The sequence below is a fragment of the Terrapene carolina genome, unplaced genomic scaffold, assembly GCF_002925995.2.
Source record: "Terrapene carolina triunguis isolate 2854851 unplaced genomic scaffold, T_m_triunguis-2.0 Scaffold192, whole genome shotgun sequence".
In the NCBI taxonomy this organism is placed as follows: Eukaryota; Metazoa; Chordata; order Testudines; family Emydidae; genus Terrapene; species Terrapene triunguis.
The window spans coordinates 5,834,102-5,850,746 of record NW_020664543.1 but is presented as its reverse complement, the minus strand read 5'-3'; the positions used below and the strand labels follow the sequence as shown (position 1 = coordinate 5,850,746).

At 39.6% G+C, this 16,645-nt stretch overlaps 1 protein-coding gene across 1 annotated transcript in view; it reads right to left on the bottom strand.

Moving 5' to 3' along the window:
* Nucleotides 1-9,504: 9,504 nt before the first annotated feature.
* Nucleotides 9,505-16,645, bottom strand: part of ABCA5 (ATP binding cassette subfamily A member 5) — a 54,263-nt gene continuing 47,122 nt past the window's right edge. The window contains exons 33-39 of the mRNA XM_029912145.1: nucleotides 16,227-16,302; nucleotides 16,038-16,132; nucleotides 14,613-14,732; nucleotides 14,232-14,381; nucleotides 12,420-12,499; nucleotides 10,683-10,738; nucleotides 9,505-10,329 (exon numbers count right to left, since the gene is read on the bottom strand). Of these exons, the coding sequence (XP_029768005.1) occupies nucleotides 10,222-10,329; nucleotides 10,683-10,738; nucleotides 12,420-12,499; nucleotides 14,232-14,381; nucleotides 14,613-14,732; nucleotides 16,038-16,132; nucleotides 16,227-16,302 (685 nt within the window). The 3' untranslated portion in view covers nucleotides 9,505-10,221. The remainder of the gene's footprint in view (nucleotides 10,330-10,682; nucleotides 10,739-12,419; nucleotides 12,500-14,231; nucleotides 14,382-14,612; nucleotides 14,733-16,037; nucleotides 16,133-16,226; nucleotides 16,303-16,645) is intronic.

The following is a 16,645-nucleotide window of genomic DNA, read 5'->3' as shown; positions in this document are numbered from 1 at the left end:
TCAACTAACTACATGCTCAGGATGCAAAATCTTTCATGGCTCTGAGTGATGTAGCTAGATCAACCTGTTTTAGGTGTAGACCAGGCAGACTTTATCTTTTCTACAGGTTGCAGACCACCGATGTGCCAGGTTTCGGGCGGGGGGGGGGAGGGGGAGCCTAGAGGTCCTCTCATAGAATCATAGAATATCAGGGTTGGAAGGGACCTCAGGAGGTCATCTAGTCCAACCCCCTGCTCAAAGCAGGACCAATCCCCAACTAAATCATCCCAGCCAGGGCTTTGTCAAGCCTGACCTTAAAAACCTCTAAGGAAGGAGATTCCACCACCTCCCTCGGCAACCCATTCCAGTGCTTCACCACCCTCCTAGTGAAAAAGTTTTTCCTAATATCCAACCTAAACCTCCCCTACTGCAACTTGAGACCATTACTCCTTGTTCTGTCATCTGCTACCACTGAGAACAGTCTAGATCCATCCTTTTTGGAACCCACCCCCTCTCAGGTAGCTGAAAACAGCTATCAAATCCCTCCTCATTCTTCTCTTCTGCAGACTAAATAATCCCAGTTCCCTCAGCCTCTCCTCATAAGTCATGTGCTCCAGCCCCCTAATCATTTATGTTGCCCTCTGCTGGACTCTTTCCAATTTTTCCACATCCTTCTTGTAGTGAGGGGCCCAAAACTGGACACAGTACTCCAGATGAGGCCTCACCAATGCCGAATAGAGGGAAATTGTCACGTCCCTCGATCTGCTGGCAATGCTCCTACTTATACAGCCCAAAATGCTGTTAGCCTTCTTGGCAACAAGGGCACACTGTTGACTCATATCCAGCTTCTCATCCACTGTAACCCCTAGGTCCTTTTCTGCAGAACTGCTGCCTAACTGTTCGGTCCCTAGTCTGTAGCAGTACATGGGATTCTTCCTTGCTAAGTGCAGGACTCTCCACTTGTCCTTGTTGAACCTCATCAGGTTTCTTTTGACCCAATCCTCTAATTTGTCTAGGTCCCTCTGTATCCTATCCCTACCCTCTAGCATATCTACCACTCCTCCCACTTTAGTGTCATCTGCAAACTTGCTGAAGGTGCAATCCACGCCATCCTCCAGATCATTAATGAAGATATTGAACAAAACTGGCCCCAGGACCAACTCTTGGGGCACTCTGCTTGATACTGGCTGCCAACTAGACATGGAGCCATTGATCACTACCCATTGAGCCTGATGATCTTGCCAGCTATCTATCCACCTTATAGTCCCTTCATCCAGCCCATACTTTAACTTGCTGGCAAGAATACTGTGGGAGACGGTATCAAAAGTTTGGCTAAAGTCAAGGAATAATATGTCCACTGCTTTCCCCTCATCCACAGAGCCAGTTATCTCATCATAGAAGGCAATTAGGTTAGTCAGGCATGACTTGCCCTTGGTGAATCCATACTGACTGTTCCTGATCACTTTCCTCTCCTCTAAGTGGTTCAGAATTGATTCCTTGAGGACCTGCTCCATGATTTTTCCAGGGACTGAGGTGAGGCTGACTGGCCTGTAGTTTCCCTCGAGGCACCAAAGCTTAGTTATCTTCTAGTCTCGAGCCTAAGACTCAGGGTCCCTCATAACATTTTATGAAAGGATACCAAAATGGTGTCCAAAAAGGTTCTGAAGCTTCACTCCTCAGACGACAGAAGGCTGAAGCAGTTAGAACCATTAGGCAGGAGATCCTGAGCGAAATTTAGTCAAAAAAGAACTGGCAGTAGCTCTCCAGAGCTCCTGAAGGACCAGTCGTTGGAGCATGCTCAGTAGAGCAGAGCCCTCAAACTGGCTTACAGCTACCTCGTAGAACCAAAAATCTTAGCGCTAGGGGAGTTTCCCCACACGATTTGCCCTGGAGATGTGAGGCCTAAGGCTGAGAAGCCTACCTAGATGATAGCTTCATAAAAATGCTCATCTGTTCCACTTCTAGGTCCTCAGTGGCTGAATGCTGACCAGGTGAACTTTATGCATGATTCTTTCACCATCTGGGACCAGGTGTGTTGTAAACTGCCAACCCTAATCAATAAACATGCTCTGCCTGGTACATATGTATAAGTGCAATACACCATGAGAGCAAGTAAAGCTATCACGCTCAAGAGGCACTGAGAAAGAATTGCTGTTGCCTCTTCACAGCCTTCCCTGCAAATGCAACTTCTCTGTTTGAAGCAGCCAGGAGACTGGGAGAGTGGGGAGCAGCCAGAATTGGAGACAGTTTGGAACTGCCATTATCCACAAGGGAGAAAGAATGGAGCCTCTCCCTGCTTGTAGGACCCTAAATGATGGAGAAGACTAAAACCAGCCAGTGGATCCCCCTGCTCCCTCCATGCATAGCAGTGAGATAAAGGGAAGCTTTCTTTCCAATCCAAGCCGAGAGACAGTAAAGCACTCAGCAGTGCCTGAAATACTTGGGTGCTGGTTTCTTATTTCTGGAGGTTCACAAAAGAACTGGAATGAGAAGGTACTAGATACAACGTGGGGGTCATGGGAAAAATGTATCCAACTGGTAGGTTATGGGAAGAAAATATTTAAGATCCATGGGACTGGCAGGCCCAATATGTGTTTTCCATCTGGAATACCTAGGATTGTTAGTGGGGAGACCTTTATGGCTGACTCCATGAGCCTCCAGTAGTCTCCTGACTTTCCTATTTCCCTTTGAATAGTCAATCCCAGAAACAACTACTTTTTGCTCTCCTGATCCTGGTGTCCCCCTTGCCTAAACCCTTCAATAGCACCTTGATTCTCCAGTCACCAGCCCCACCCTGGAATCTCTCTGCTGGTGCGCTAAGTGCCACTTCGTTTAAAAGTTTGGCTGTTCTAAAATTAAATGTGGAGCCCAACAACAGGATTTTCAAAGGCAGAAGAGCCTGATGACTATTGGAGGGTGAGTAGGGTAGGAACTGGGAGAGGCTGGAGAGTCATGCAGAAGGACAGAAAAAGACTACCTACCAGAGCAGAAAGCCAGTTTTGGAGTAATGGAGATTTTTGATACTAAAACCTAAAGGACTAAATCATTCAGACTGTGACGAACACTGAATGCAATATAAACTTTTGCATTTTTTTTTGAGAATGGGTTTGTATCCTTTTTAATCTGATTTTAGAATAAACTAGTCCACGATCCCTCAGTCCTACCGTTATCATTTCACTGTTGCTTTTGCAAATAAAGGTCTCTTTAAAACATACTACAAGCATTTCTCATTTCTTGACGTGTACTGCCATCCTGTGGCCATATACATTTCATTTGTTTAAAATGACACCTTTTTAAAATTCATCATAACCCCCTCTGCAGTTAAATTTACTGTTTGATAATTGGATTATTTACGACGTTTAGTTTTCCTTCTCACGTTCGGGGAGGGTGGGGGGAAGTTCTCTAATGGTTGGCTTTGTTTTCCTGAAGTCTGAAGTAAAGCTCAGGACATATACCATTTATAGTTACATATTAATGAACAGGTTACTGATAATGTTAGTTGAATTTATTTAGCTTTGTGTTTTAAGCCCCCTACAGAACTCAACTCATCCCCTTCCTATGTGAAAAAACGTGATAGGACAAAGGTCCAATTCTTTTCTCTTTTAAGCCAGTTTTACACTGATATAATTCCACTGATTTACAGGCAATATGAAACATCCACCTGGAAAGGTGTAATAACTACACAAAGTCCAAGGCAGTGGAGAATCATGCCTTATATCATCACATACCTTTGGGCAACAATCTATCATAGTTATTTAGTAACAACTTGTTTCCCTAATGTTATGTATCCATTCAAATAAAGCCCAAGTTGGCACTGACAGAAGGTTATCATGCAAAGGCTGTTTAGTGAACTACATGAAGTGAATTGGCTGGTCAAAGTCCAGTTCCTAGGTGTCCATATCACAAATCACATCACCATGATTGGAAAGCTTTTTGGAAGTCTCAATAAGGTGGACAAGAATGAAATGGACCAGGGCGAATTAACTCCCTTCTCTCAAGGTATGTCTACACAGCACACTCCTTACGGTGGCATGTAGAGTACATACACTGCATGCACCCTAGCATAGGTATAAACAGCAGCATAGACAGCGAGGGGCTGCTTAGGCAAGTCAAAACACACTCGAACCCTGTGGGTATGCACCCTACAGCTACTCCACTTGCCCAAACAGTGCATTCCCTCCCCTATAGGGGGTGATCCGTCTAGAATAAAATTTAGGAGCACTGGCCAGGCAATGTGGAGAAACTTGAGTTGCTGCTGCGTTTATTGTACGTGTTCGGTGGCTTGAGGATCTCAGCCTTTAGGTGTGTCTGTCCAGCACTTTCCATAGTTACTAAATAAACAGCAAAACAAAAAAAGAAAAAAAAAAGTAAAAATTGAAAATTCACTTTAGGACATGAAGGTATGAACTTTCCAGCTACTAGAAATAATGGCTGACTGCACCACAGGCAGATACGTGTCATCTATACAACCTCAGTGTCGTGGCCCTAAGTGACTTAGGAGACTATGTTCAACTGAAGATGAACAAGATTGATGCTCCTAAGTCATTTTGGCGCTTTTGAATATTTTACCCATTATTCCTTACATTTAGCACAGCAGAAAAACAGATACATTGTAAAGATGTGAGCATTAGCAATCCAATCCAGCTTTATTTCAACAGCACTTTCTATTGGGAAAAACAAAAAGAATTGCTAATTGTTTTACAAATACAGCAAAATGATAAAAGAAAAATAAACGTATGTACAAAATTAAACAACATAAATGCCCATGATAACATATGACTAATATCAGGATGTGCATTAAAAGAATGCTAACAATGTTTAAATAAAAATTATTCCTGCTACGAAAGAATATAGCACATATCATATAGATAAACTACATGCAACTGTACAATATATTTTAAATAAGGATTTCTCATGATAATGTGAGCAAAATCTGAGTTATTAGAACTCCAATACAAAAATACATCCTTATAATACTACTAAAGCAATTTTATCTTCAAAGTTTTGTATACACTTTTACTAATTGATCCTCACAACAGCCCTGTGAGGTAGATAAGTATTGTGATACCCGTTTTATAGACGGGGAACTAAGTTAATTGCCCAAGGTCACCCAGCATTATCAGTATCAGACCTGGAACAAGAATCCGCAACTACCTGGCCTCCTGTTAAACTGTCATCTGAGGTCATGTATTACTTCTCTATTATGTACAGTTTGGGTTGAGTTTATTATTTATAGTAAAATAACAACAAAAGCCACAGAGCACAAATGTAACATTTTAGTCCTAAAGTTTTAAGCTGATATCAATTGTCTTTCCTTGTATTTCAATATATTTGATCTTCCATATAATTTTCTCTGTTTTTGAGCTCTATTAGGCACCAGATATGTAATGGACTTAATGAGGCAAATTCTGCTCTCACTTATATCTGTGTAAATTCAGAGTAACCATCAATAGGGTTACTGCAGTGTAGATGAAAACAATTCTATGCACATTTCTCCTAGATTTTAATAAAGCCTTCGATAGAAAAGTTAGTGACAAACCTATTAGAAAATCAAACCCCATTAGAAAAGTCAGAACAATGTTACTTGGCTATTATGATAGAATACAAAACTGTGTGAACAGTTGTGGCTCAACAGAGGAATTATTCATGAAAGAGAATCAAACTGGAAAGAGGCATCAAGTCTAACAAAGGGTCCTAACCTGGCAAACACAGTATTTTCATACATCAGAAGAAAGAGCAAACTGTACATTAATAATATAGATGACACCATGTTGGAGTAATTCTGAACACAGTGAAAGGCAGAAGTGACCTAAATGACACGAGTTTAGAGACTAGGCAAAATGAGGCCACTCTACAATTTGGGGCACTTCATCCCGAAAAATAATATTGTTAAACTCTAGGGAGCATGAAGGTCAAAATTAGCACGTATAAGTTTGTGGATAAGGATAAGGGAATTTAACCTGTACAGTCGAGAAAATTTGGTTCTGGGAATAAGACAAATGTCCTACTTCCCCAAAAGGCAGGAGGATGGAGGATCTCCCTAAGTCTATTATCTATGATCTTTTGGAGAAAGAAAAGATTCAATATTATGTTTACGTTTTTCAATCCTTTTCGGCCAATTGCGTTTTTCTGAAGCTATTATATCTGCTACTGGCAGCTGATACGTATTGAATGTGCCAGTGAGAGAGAGTTAACTAGATTTATTATATTTCAAAATGTATTTGAATGTGAAAAAAGTGAAACAATGCTACATCAGATTTCTCATATTAACCAAATAAGAGTGCAGGCACTACCCAATGCTTATTTAAAAGTAAAGTTAGTCTATATAATAGGTTTACTTTAAGATGATAAAAAACAACAAAATAATACTATGTTGGCAAGATATAAGCCATAGCATTACATTTTATTCACATAATAAATGTGTAGTGCAGGTTATTACTCATTCACTGAGGATCTGATGCGAAGGGCATGTTCCTGATCTAAAGATCACTGAAGTCAATGGAAAGGCTCCTACTACGTACAATGATTTAATGGGTTTTGGATCAGACCCTAAGAGTATAAGTAATGGGATTTGATGTCAGTAGATATGAAGTCAGAGGTAATGGGGCAACATGTAGTGATAAAGAAAGTACCAGAGTAAAACAGATATGTAGAATAAATGGGATAAAGACAGCACATCAACACAAGCTCTGGGTAATTATTATTCTCAGCCTCATCTTTGTTATAAATACAGAGAAACTTTCTTATTAAATGGAACAAACGTCTGCTCTGTCACTGCAATTCAATCGACTGATTTAAGTCAGTAGTAAGCTCATTTACTATACAGTTGTACAGCACCCAGCATAATGGGGTAGCAGTCTCTAGATGCTACTGCAATATAAATGTTAAATAAATACATTACAACAATAGCAATAGGATTGCATCAGTGTAACAGAGCAGAATTTGGCCCAGTCAGTGCCTTAAAACAATTCAGCAGATAATCATTCTATTTCAATATAAACTGAGTTACATTATGCCACATTTCAGTGCAAGATGGTTCCACTATATATGGCTTATTCAAGTGGACAGATTGACTGTATACCAGCTCCTGAAAGGTAATGCACCCTCTCCCTTCCCACTCGGCATAGGGAACGCAGCACCATGCAGTATATCAAGGTCTAAGTGGGATTCACAGGCTCAAGGGCAATATGTAAGAAAACAAGATCCACATCATTCCAGGCAATCCTAGATGTACAGAGAAAGAAGCAAAACCTAGACACATATCGGGCTCATTCCTGCCCCCACTGTCAATTATAAGACTTGCATTGAAATAAATGGGAGCCTACTCAGACAGAATTAAGCAAATCAATCAATTTTACATTAATTAGTGCCCAATGGCACACAATGTTTGGGAGCATAAAACTTTGCCTTATAGCAGGGGTCGGCAACGTTCGGCACGCGGCTCGCCAGGGTAAGCACCCTGGCGGGCCGGGCCAGTTTTATTTACCTGCTGACGCGGCAGGTTTGGCCGATCGTGGCCCCCACTGGCCGCGGTTTGCTGTCCCGTGCCAATGGGGGCGGCGGGAAGCGGCGCGGGTGAGGGATGTTCTGGCCGCGGCTTCCCGCGGCCCCCATTGGCCCGGGACAGCAAACCGCGGCCAGTGGGGGCCGCGATCGGCCGAACCTGCCACGTCAGCAGGTAAATAAACTGGCCCGGCCAGCTAGGGTGCTTACCCTGGTGAGCCGCGTGCCGAACGTTGCCGACCCCTGCCTTATAGCATAGTTTTGAACATTTCAGAAAGGAAGATGATAGGAATTTTCTAATCTTAGGATAAATATATAACTGATATGTCTTATGTGTCATGTGTCTTCAGATATACAGAGTATTTGCACAATACATTTCAATTAATACATTCTACAATGCAAGCAATTGTTCAAAAACCTGAATTTTGATTCTAAAAAGCTCAGATTAAATAGCCAATTAGATTAATCAATTCTTTCAATTTTAAATCAAAAATTTTTTTCTTTGAAACCACAAACAGGATGAATATTTGCTCTCAGATCTGAGGATGTAGAACCACACATGGGCTCTCTTATTTCTTCTACAGAGAATAATTTTGCCAGATAGCAAACAAAAGTATTCTTAGTGACAAGACAATATGTGCATTTGGAGCTTACTCTTTTTGATTTATGGTGAGAGAAAATGAGCATGATAGAAATAAGAAAGCACTGTTAGTGAACTGGACATGGTATTGTATTGCCTCATTAGTATCGCAAAAAAGATAGATTAGAGAGTATTGGTGCATAAGCCTGTAAATTCGCTGTGACAAAAAATGAACACACCTAAAGAAATGCCTTTTAAACATGTGTTAGAACATGTGTTCAATAAAACAGGTTGTTTTAACAAAGAATGTAACTAGAAATGCTCACATTTATGCAAATTCCATAAAGATATATTCATTTGGTGCTCATGCTTTTACAAATATAGACTGAAAGGAACCTATCCACCTTTGCAAACCACATTTAAACTTACAAGTGCATGCATTATAAATGTTTATGCAACCTGCAAAGGTAACTTGATTAGTTACACCTGCCAATTTGCATTAAAAAGGTACATAACGGTTAACCACGTGCCATATTATACTAACATGTAAATATTTTTATGTTGAGTGGATCTCAAGCTAAGTTTATTATATAATTTAGGACCCCTATTTAGTGATGAATGTTGAATTTCCTTTCTCCCTGTATCTTTTATTAAAGCAAAAGGGCCACTTCCAAGCAAGTTTGTGAAGTGACAGCGGTGTCCCTCATCACTATGCTATAGATCAGGGGTTCTCAAACCGGGGGTCGGGAACCTTGAGGGGGTTGCAAGGTTATTACATGGGGGGGGGGGGGGGCGCGGGCTGTCAGCCCCCCCCCCAAACCCGGCTTTCCCCCCAGCATTTATAATGGTGTTAAATATATAAAAAAGAGTTTTTAACTTATAAGGGGGGGGTCGCACTCAGAGGCTTACTATGTGAAAGAGGTCACCAGTACAAAAGTTTGAGAACCACTGCTATAGATCATGTGCCTACTGATCAGTCGGGGAGGTGCTAGCCCAGAAGAGGGCAGAGAACAAGGGGAAAAGCAGAGATTAGTTAAAATACACAAGTTACATATTCTGAAGCAGCATAGAACTGGAGGAACATTATGATGAGAAGAGACTAACAAATATGGTCATCTGGATACTAAAGTCCACATATGGCACAAAGAGGAGGAGTTTAAAACTGAGATATAGCAAATAAACTCAAGAATTTAGGTGATGGAGCAGGATCCATAATGGAGGCACTGTTGTACCAAACTGATTATTTTGGATAAGGAGAGTTGACCTGAAATATACGTACCAAACAGTAGCATCAGGATTTTGATCAGCAGGATCCAACGGGAATTTAAAGACCGCATACAAGTTAACTGCCTGATTCCAGGATTCATCATGGAATATGATGCTGGTTAGTTCAGCCTAAATTGTTTATATGATACCAAATACCAATACCTAAAATTCAGTTAAGTCTGTATAGCAATGTAGGCTACATGGAATTGTATGCCGAGGATGTGACAATGAAGCTTACCAGAACACTATCAGGCAGTTAAAGCTCAAAACTGACCTTCTTTGAACATCCACCTTATATCTACATGTTTACTCCAACTCAGATAAATCATTGACTTCTGGCATTGCTATATCCTCTTTGCTGACTTCTGCTTTTGTGACTCTTTTCTAGTGCTGCTGTCCTGGTTCTGTGGACCCCTGCCTTTGGTGGAAGCTGCTTCTTGAAAGATAAGCAAGGCAGAAGTTTGATCCTGGAGTTAATCAATTATATACTGACATCAGATACTGAATAGCTGAACAAGCTCAAGGTTGGAGTTTCTAGAAGCATAGAGCACAGATTGACCAAAACAAACAGGAAATTATAAAGAACTAAATTGTTATTTACCATTTCGCTTCAAAACAGGACAGAGTAAGGCGAGTGGATCACAAATTATATGCTAGCAATGAGAGTCCTCACAAATAAAGGCACTCCCACACTTGCATAATATTGATGGATAAGGCCAGGAAGGGGAAATAGTTTCCAAATATTATTTTTGCTTTTCAAGTCAGATATTTTTCTCAATCTCAACTGCTTTCTTAGTGCTCAGCACACATTACAAAAAACAAAAACAAAAAGAAGAGTCAGACAAACGTGAACTGCAGTGTACATCTAATGAATCCTACAGTATTTAAAGAGCTCAAAAAATGACTCTATCTTCCTGTCTTCTTTCCCACCAAAGTGTGCTGTTTAAGGTTCCAAAACTGTAATCTTCCTCTTCTTGTTCTTTAGCAAGCTCCACAAAAACCTAAAATGGATGAAAATGGCATCAACAGTATATTCCGTGTAACAGCATTCAGACTGCAAGGATCGGAGTGCCTACCAATCAAAGAAAATTCATGGAAACGAATCACAAAAGTGGTACCTATTGCACCAGTATCTGAATAGGTATACTGACCCTTCAGAATGGAGAGTTAAGATCTCTTACTTACACTCCTACTTTGAAAGTCAATGGGATTTATGTTCTTAAGTGCTTCTGTCAATTTTGGAAATGGCACGTCAGCTTTTACTTAGGCACTTTTCAAAATTTTACCCTATAAAACTATAATTCGCAGACTTTTTTTTTTTTTACAATTATGAAATAAAATTTACTTCCTATACCTGTTCCAGGGTTGCTTGAGAAAAGTTGTACTCCTCGATATTAAAGGCATGTTTTGCTGTTAAAAGGATTAGAAAGAATGCACATTTAAGAACAATTAATCATCAAATGCCTCAAAATGACTTTATTTAAATCCATATTTTTAAACGATTCAAATATCTACTGTTAAATTCACTAAAAATACAGAGGAGTTTTACAATTAGATGGCCCAGCTCAATGCAATGCCATGTGAGAGCAACTAGTGCAGGTCTTTGGTTGCAGTCTCCCTCTCTCCAGAGTGTCAGGGAATGGGAATAAAGACTGGAAGGCGGCATCCACACAGTCATAGAAATTAGAGGTGGAAAAGAATCACTGGCAGTGTCATCCATCCAGCAGCACCAAAAAAGCCTCTTAAGACTATGTCTTGTGTAAAGGCCTCTAGCTGCATCTTTACAGAACTGTTTCAACACTAAACCTTGGAATATATTTATCAACATTCAACCCGATGGTCCTCAGTCCTTATGGCCTATTTTCTTTGCAAGCCTTAAAGGCATATGGGTACCCTCATACCCAGTCACACTCCTCTCCCAAGACCTTCCTCTCATGGATAGAGTCAGGCTCGCCCTCTGAAGGTGTCTTGGGGCTGCATGAGGAGCAGCAAGGTCCTATTCCACAAATAAAAGCTGTTATGGGTTTAGCCTCAACTCCCAAGCCCTACCTCTGTGATAGGCTACAACCACCATAAACTTTCTCCATTCCCACTGAGAAACCCAGTGACCCCTCCTAGCCATATCCTGATAGCCCTGCCAAAAAGGGATAAGTTTACCTCCTCAGCTCTGGGCATTTTGAACTGATATGCTAATACAAGTAATTGTGAGACTCCTAGGGATGATGTTTAAATTATCTGTACAGTGCCAGGGCTGTGAGAGTGGATATTCATACAAATACAAAAAGGGTTTCTTTCAAAAGGAATATACAATCTGAGTTCAATATTGCAATGACTCACAAAAGTGTGTGCATTTGGTGGTGGGCACATGGGAAAGACAAGGTCACAGTGATACAAAACATGCTTTTGGGGTCTGCTCAACACCACTGACTTCACATATTCAGAGAAGTTAAGGAGAGAAGGGACCATTATGTTAATCTATTCTAAACGGCATAACACAGGCTATAAAACGCCATCTGGCCATTGATTTACCATAGTATCTCTTTAAGAAATGCATCCAATTTTGACTTCAAAGATTAAACAATGAAAAATCTACCACATCTCTTGGCAATCTGTTTCAGTGGATAATTACCCTTACTGTTCAACGTTTGCACCCTATATCCAGTTTGATTTTTTCTAGCATCAACTTCCAGTCATTGAAGCTTCTTGTGTCCTTTGTCTGCTAGATTAAAGAACTCTCTAGAATTAAATATATTCATCCACTGTAGGTATTTATAGACTGAGATGGGAACTGAACCAGTCCTTGTTGCATTCACATCTGTTGACTTCTTTTTACCTTGAATTGTGTACATAGGTTAAGAGTACAGCAGGGTTATATAAGTTAATGTGTTACGAGGAAAGAAAGTTAAAAGGGCAGGAGTCATGGAGTGGAGGTTAGCATTAAAAAGCTAACCAAACCAAGTGAATTTTGAGGAAAGATTTGAGTTAAGAGTAACGTTACATGGTACACAGGATCAGGGAAAATATTTCAGGCTGCATGGTAGGCAAAATGATTACTATTTACCTTGCTTGCTTGGCAAATACTTGGTCTTACCTTCTTCCAGTTTAGAAAAAGACTGAGAGAGCGACTGTACATCTTCCTTGGGAATTTTATATGCCAAAATGGAGGAAAAACTGAAAAAAACAAAATACAGTGTGATACTTTCCCAGGCCAAAATTGCTGAAAGCAAAAGGAAAGAAAAAAGTTTCACATGACTGAGCATAAATTCATGTTCTAAAGGAGTAGGCAAAGCACTGTAAGCTAATCATATCGTGACACAGGGACATAGGAATTACCATTTTGGATCAGATTATTTGGTCCACTAACCTGACAGAGGCCAGAACCAGATACACAAGTGTTTTCCTACTAGTTTTTGAATGTTATGATTCCTGATGTCAGATTTGTGTCCGTTTATTCTTTTGCATAGAGACTGTCCGGTATGACCATCATAGGACCTAATCACATCAGCCATGCCGTCAGGGGCTGGTTCACCTGCACATCTACCAATGTGATACGTGCCAGCAATGCCCCTCTGCCATGTGCATTGGCCAAACCGGACAGTCTCTACGCAAAAGAATAAACGGACAAAATTCTGACATCAGGAATCATAACATTCAAAAACCAGCAGGAGAACACTTTAACCTCTCTAATCACTCAGTGATAGACGTTAAGGTGTCAATTTTGCAACAGAAAAGCTTCAAAAACAGACTCCAACGAGAAGCAGCTGAACTTGAATTAATATGCAAACTAGATACCATTAACTTAGGTTTGAACAGAGACTGGGAATGGCTCGGTCATTACACTAATTGAATCTATTTCCCCATGTTAAAGTATCCTCACACCTTTGTGTCAACTGTTCGAAATGGGCCATCTTGTTTATCACTTCAAAAGTTTTTCTCCCCTGCTGAGAATAGCTTCTCTTAATTAATTAGCCTCTCACAGTTGGTATGGGTACTTCCACCTTTTCATGTTCTCTGTATGTATAAATATCTTCTTACTGTATGTTCCATTCTATGCATCCGATGAAGTGGGCTGTAGCCCACGAAAGCTTATGCTCAAATAAATTTGTTAGTCTCTAAGATGCCACAAGTACTCCTGTTCTCTTTGGTGGACAGTTCAAAAATCTCCCAACCATCTGGTTTAGTCCATTTAAAAAGGGAAACTCCAAGGTCACATCCTAAGAATTAAGAGGCTTACAGAGTCACCTGGCAAGTGTTTATTACATCCCAAATTTCTTGGACTGGGGCAGGGGTAAAGATCCAGAATAGAAAATCTGTCACCATATGATCTCCTTTCTGAGGTTGACCTCTTCACCAAAACTGCCCCACCTGAAAAAAATTCTTTGGGAGTTTCTATGATGGCCTTTTCCTGGGTCCTTGTGAACAGTAAACAAAGTAGAATAAGATATTACTGTTAAGAGTTTGCATTTATCCACTGACAGAAATTCAAGTAATTTAGTGTTCAGTAGATTTATGGAAGAACTCTTGATGACGGGACAAAAGGGATGTGGGCCAAACGCTGAGGCCTCCTAGAAGAGTCTGAGGTACCTTCAGCATTTGCAGGACTATAGGTACCATCCAAATTTCTTTTGAGTGGGAAAAAGGACACTCTCAGCAAGGAAATTACCAGTCACAACTGTTACACAAGCATAATTTTGGTCTTGCTATCAATAAAGATATTTTTCTTTGCTAGCTTTCACGACATGTTCTATTTCTTAAGCTTATTTTTATATATATTTTATTTAAGATGTGGATAACATATCATCACTAATTACTTACTCATAACACACTGACAAAAATGAAGCATGCATTAATACAAATATATTTTTTCCTTGTAAGAACTGGTCCTCTATTTAATAACTTTTACCTTTCCTGATGAGATGCATTTGGGAAGATGTGCAAAATCTGCCTGTGAAGAAACTCCACCTGTTGTATGCCTGCTGTTTCTTTTAATTTCATTTCCAAGAAATAGCCTCTGCCAAATTTACTCTTTAGATGCTGAACTGAACCAATACACCTACAGATTGTTGAGACAAATATAGTATGTCATGTTAAAAAAAAAAAAAAAAAGCAGAGCTGTTTTCAATAGTTTCTTTTTATGAATTAGATTATTTTATGAGAGGCTTGAGATGAAAACAAATGTGGCTGTACTTTTTTTAATGCTATAAATGTGTTCAAACTGAGACACACCATTTTTTCTTTTACGCAAAAGTTCCAAATATGCATGGACTACTAAAGTCTACAATACCTTAACTGTCCAGATACCAGGATTGCAACTCGATCACACACAGCTTCAGCCTCTTCCATATAATGAGTGGTCAGAATAGCTGCTCTCTCTTTGCTTTTAAATGCTGCTCGAATTGCCCTCCTGAAAATTAATGAAAAATAATAACTACAGCTACAAATTACCTTTAACATGACATGTCATATGTTGGGAAAATAATACTTTAGTTATAATTAACACAAATCCTCAGCCATATCATCAGCTTTTTTCATTATAGGGCAAAGAAAAGCAAATGTATCTATTTCTTTTCAGTTATTCTCAATAAAAACATATTAATGTCACTATTTTGCAGGGATTTGGATGCCCAATAGGCTCTGAATCCCAACAGCCTTATTATTAAAAGAAAACGCTAATTTAAAATGAAAAGTGAATACTGTGTAGGCACACAGAAGCAGTGACTGATCCTATATTGAATCTTGCCTATGGCTGGGCCATGGGAGGAAATTTCACAATTTGGGGGAAAAGGAGGAAACATTTCTTTGGTGGGTTATTTTTCTTTAAAATGATGAAAGAAGTTGCTCAGAAGTTTGGATTGTCAGAGTAAGTTCTAGGAGAGATGGGTTAGTAGGATAAAGAGCAGTTGCAATGATCAAATGTGCACGATAAATTCTTTTATCACGTGGTTCTGCAATTTGTCAGCTGGCTCTGGAATTCATCCCATGGATATTACTATGACCAGCATGGTATATCCTGTACCAAACACACAAAATGGTTTGCTACTTGGCTTCCAGAGGCACTGCCTCTTTCTCCATCCTTTGTTACCTCACTGGTGACAAGCAGAGGAGCTCAAACTGGAGCTCCTTTGGTTTAACCTCATAGCTGCGCATTACCCAAGAGAGTCCCACAACTCTGAAACGAACTCTCCTTCCCATCACATTACAAAACCTACCTAGTTTCTTAGACACCTGGGGAGGGACAGTTCCAGGAAAAGGATGAATTTGAGGAGCTCGGTTTCTTATTCATCAATGGGGTGATATTATGGAGGATTCTATTCCCTTTGTCCATTGTATTCTAATTATGACGAATTTTAAGTTGCTGTGAAAGCACTGAGTTGTGAATGTATGCTTTTGATTGTTATAAATCAAATTAAAGATTTATCTTCAAAGGGAAATAAACTATTAATCTGCAAATGATTTGAAGACAATATGCAGATGAAAGCAGCCTATACAAAGCTAGATTCTTGGCAATGCACAGAGGTAGCGATCCTTCATGTTAACAACAGTTATGCACATGAATGGAAAGAAGAAAAAATACTTATGATTTGCCTATACTAATCTATGACATATTACCACTTTGAGCTTTGGAGTAAGAGTATTATTACCATATTATCCTACAATGTAGTCTCTTTAAAAAAAGTCTCTTGTAAATGTAGCATAATGTTACACTCACCACATGTGCTGTTTGGCTTTAGGATCCATACCAGTAGATGGTTCATCTAGCAATGTAATCTGGGGATTACCCAGCATACTTAGTGCAAAACATAACTGACAGGAAAGAAAGAAGGTTAAATATGATTATACAATAGGCCTCATGTTATGAAAATACTGAATTCAACTTTTTAAAAAACCGTCTTCATACCTTGCGCTTAATTCCGACCGCTAATTTCTTTGTGGTTTTCTGTAGATGGGCTTTCAATTCAAGGGCCCTTGCAATGCTGCAAAACACCCAATGCACAATATCTGTCTCATCAATCACTGAGAACATTGTTTAAGAAAGCAGATTATTAACCCTCAAAATATGCTTTGTCATTCCTCTTAGTACAATTGTTAAATAACTGATTACTCTGCTAATTACAAAAATTATTCTAATAATGTTTTTTAAAAAATTCCGTATAAAAGTTTTTACATTACTACATATCTTATGCCTCTCACTTAGAAATCAATGAGCATGCTGTATGTTTTCAAGGTGAAATAAAGATGTATATAAAAATCAAAGGCATTACATATTGTTGGTTTTTTCCCTTCCAAACCATGGTCACCTCTTGCTCAAACTGCTAA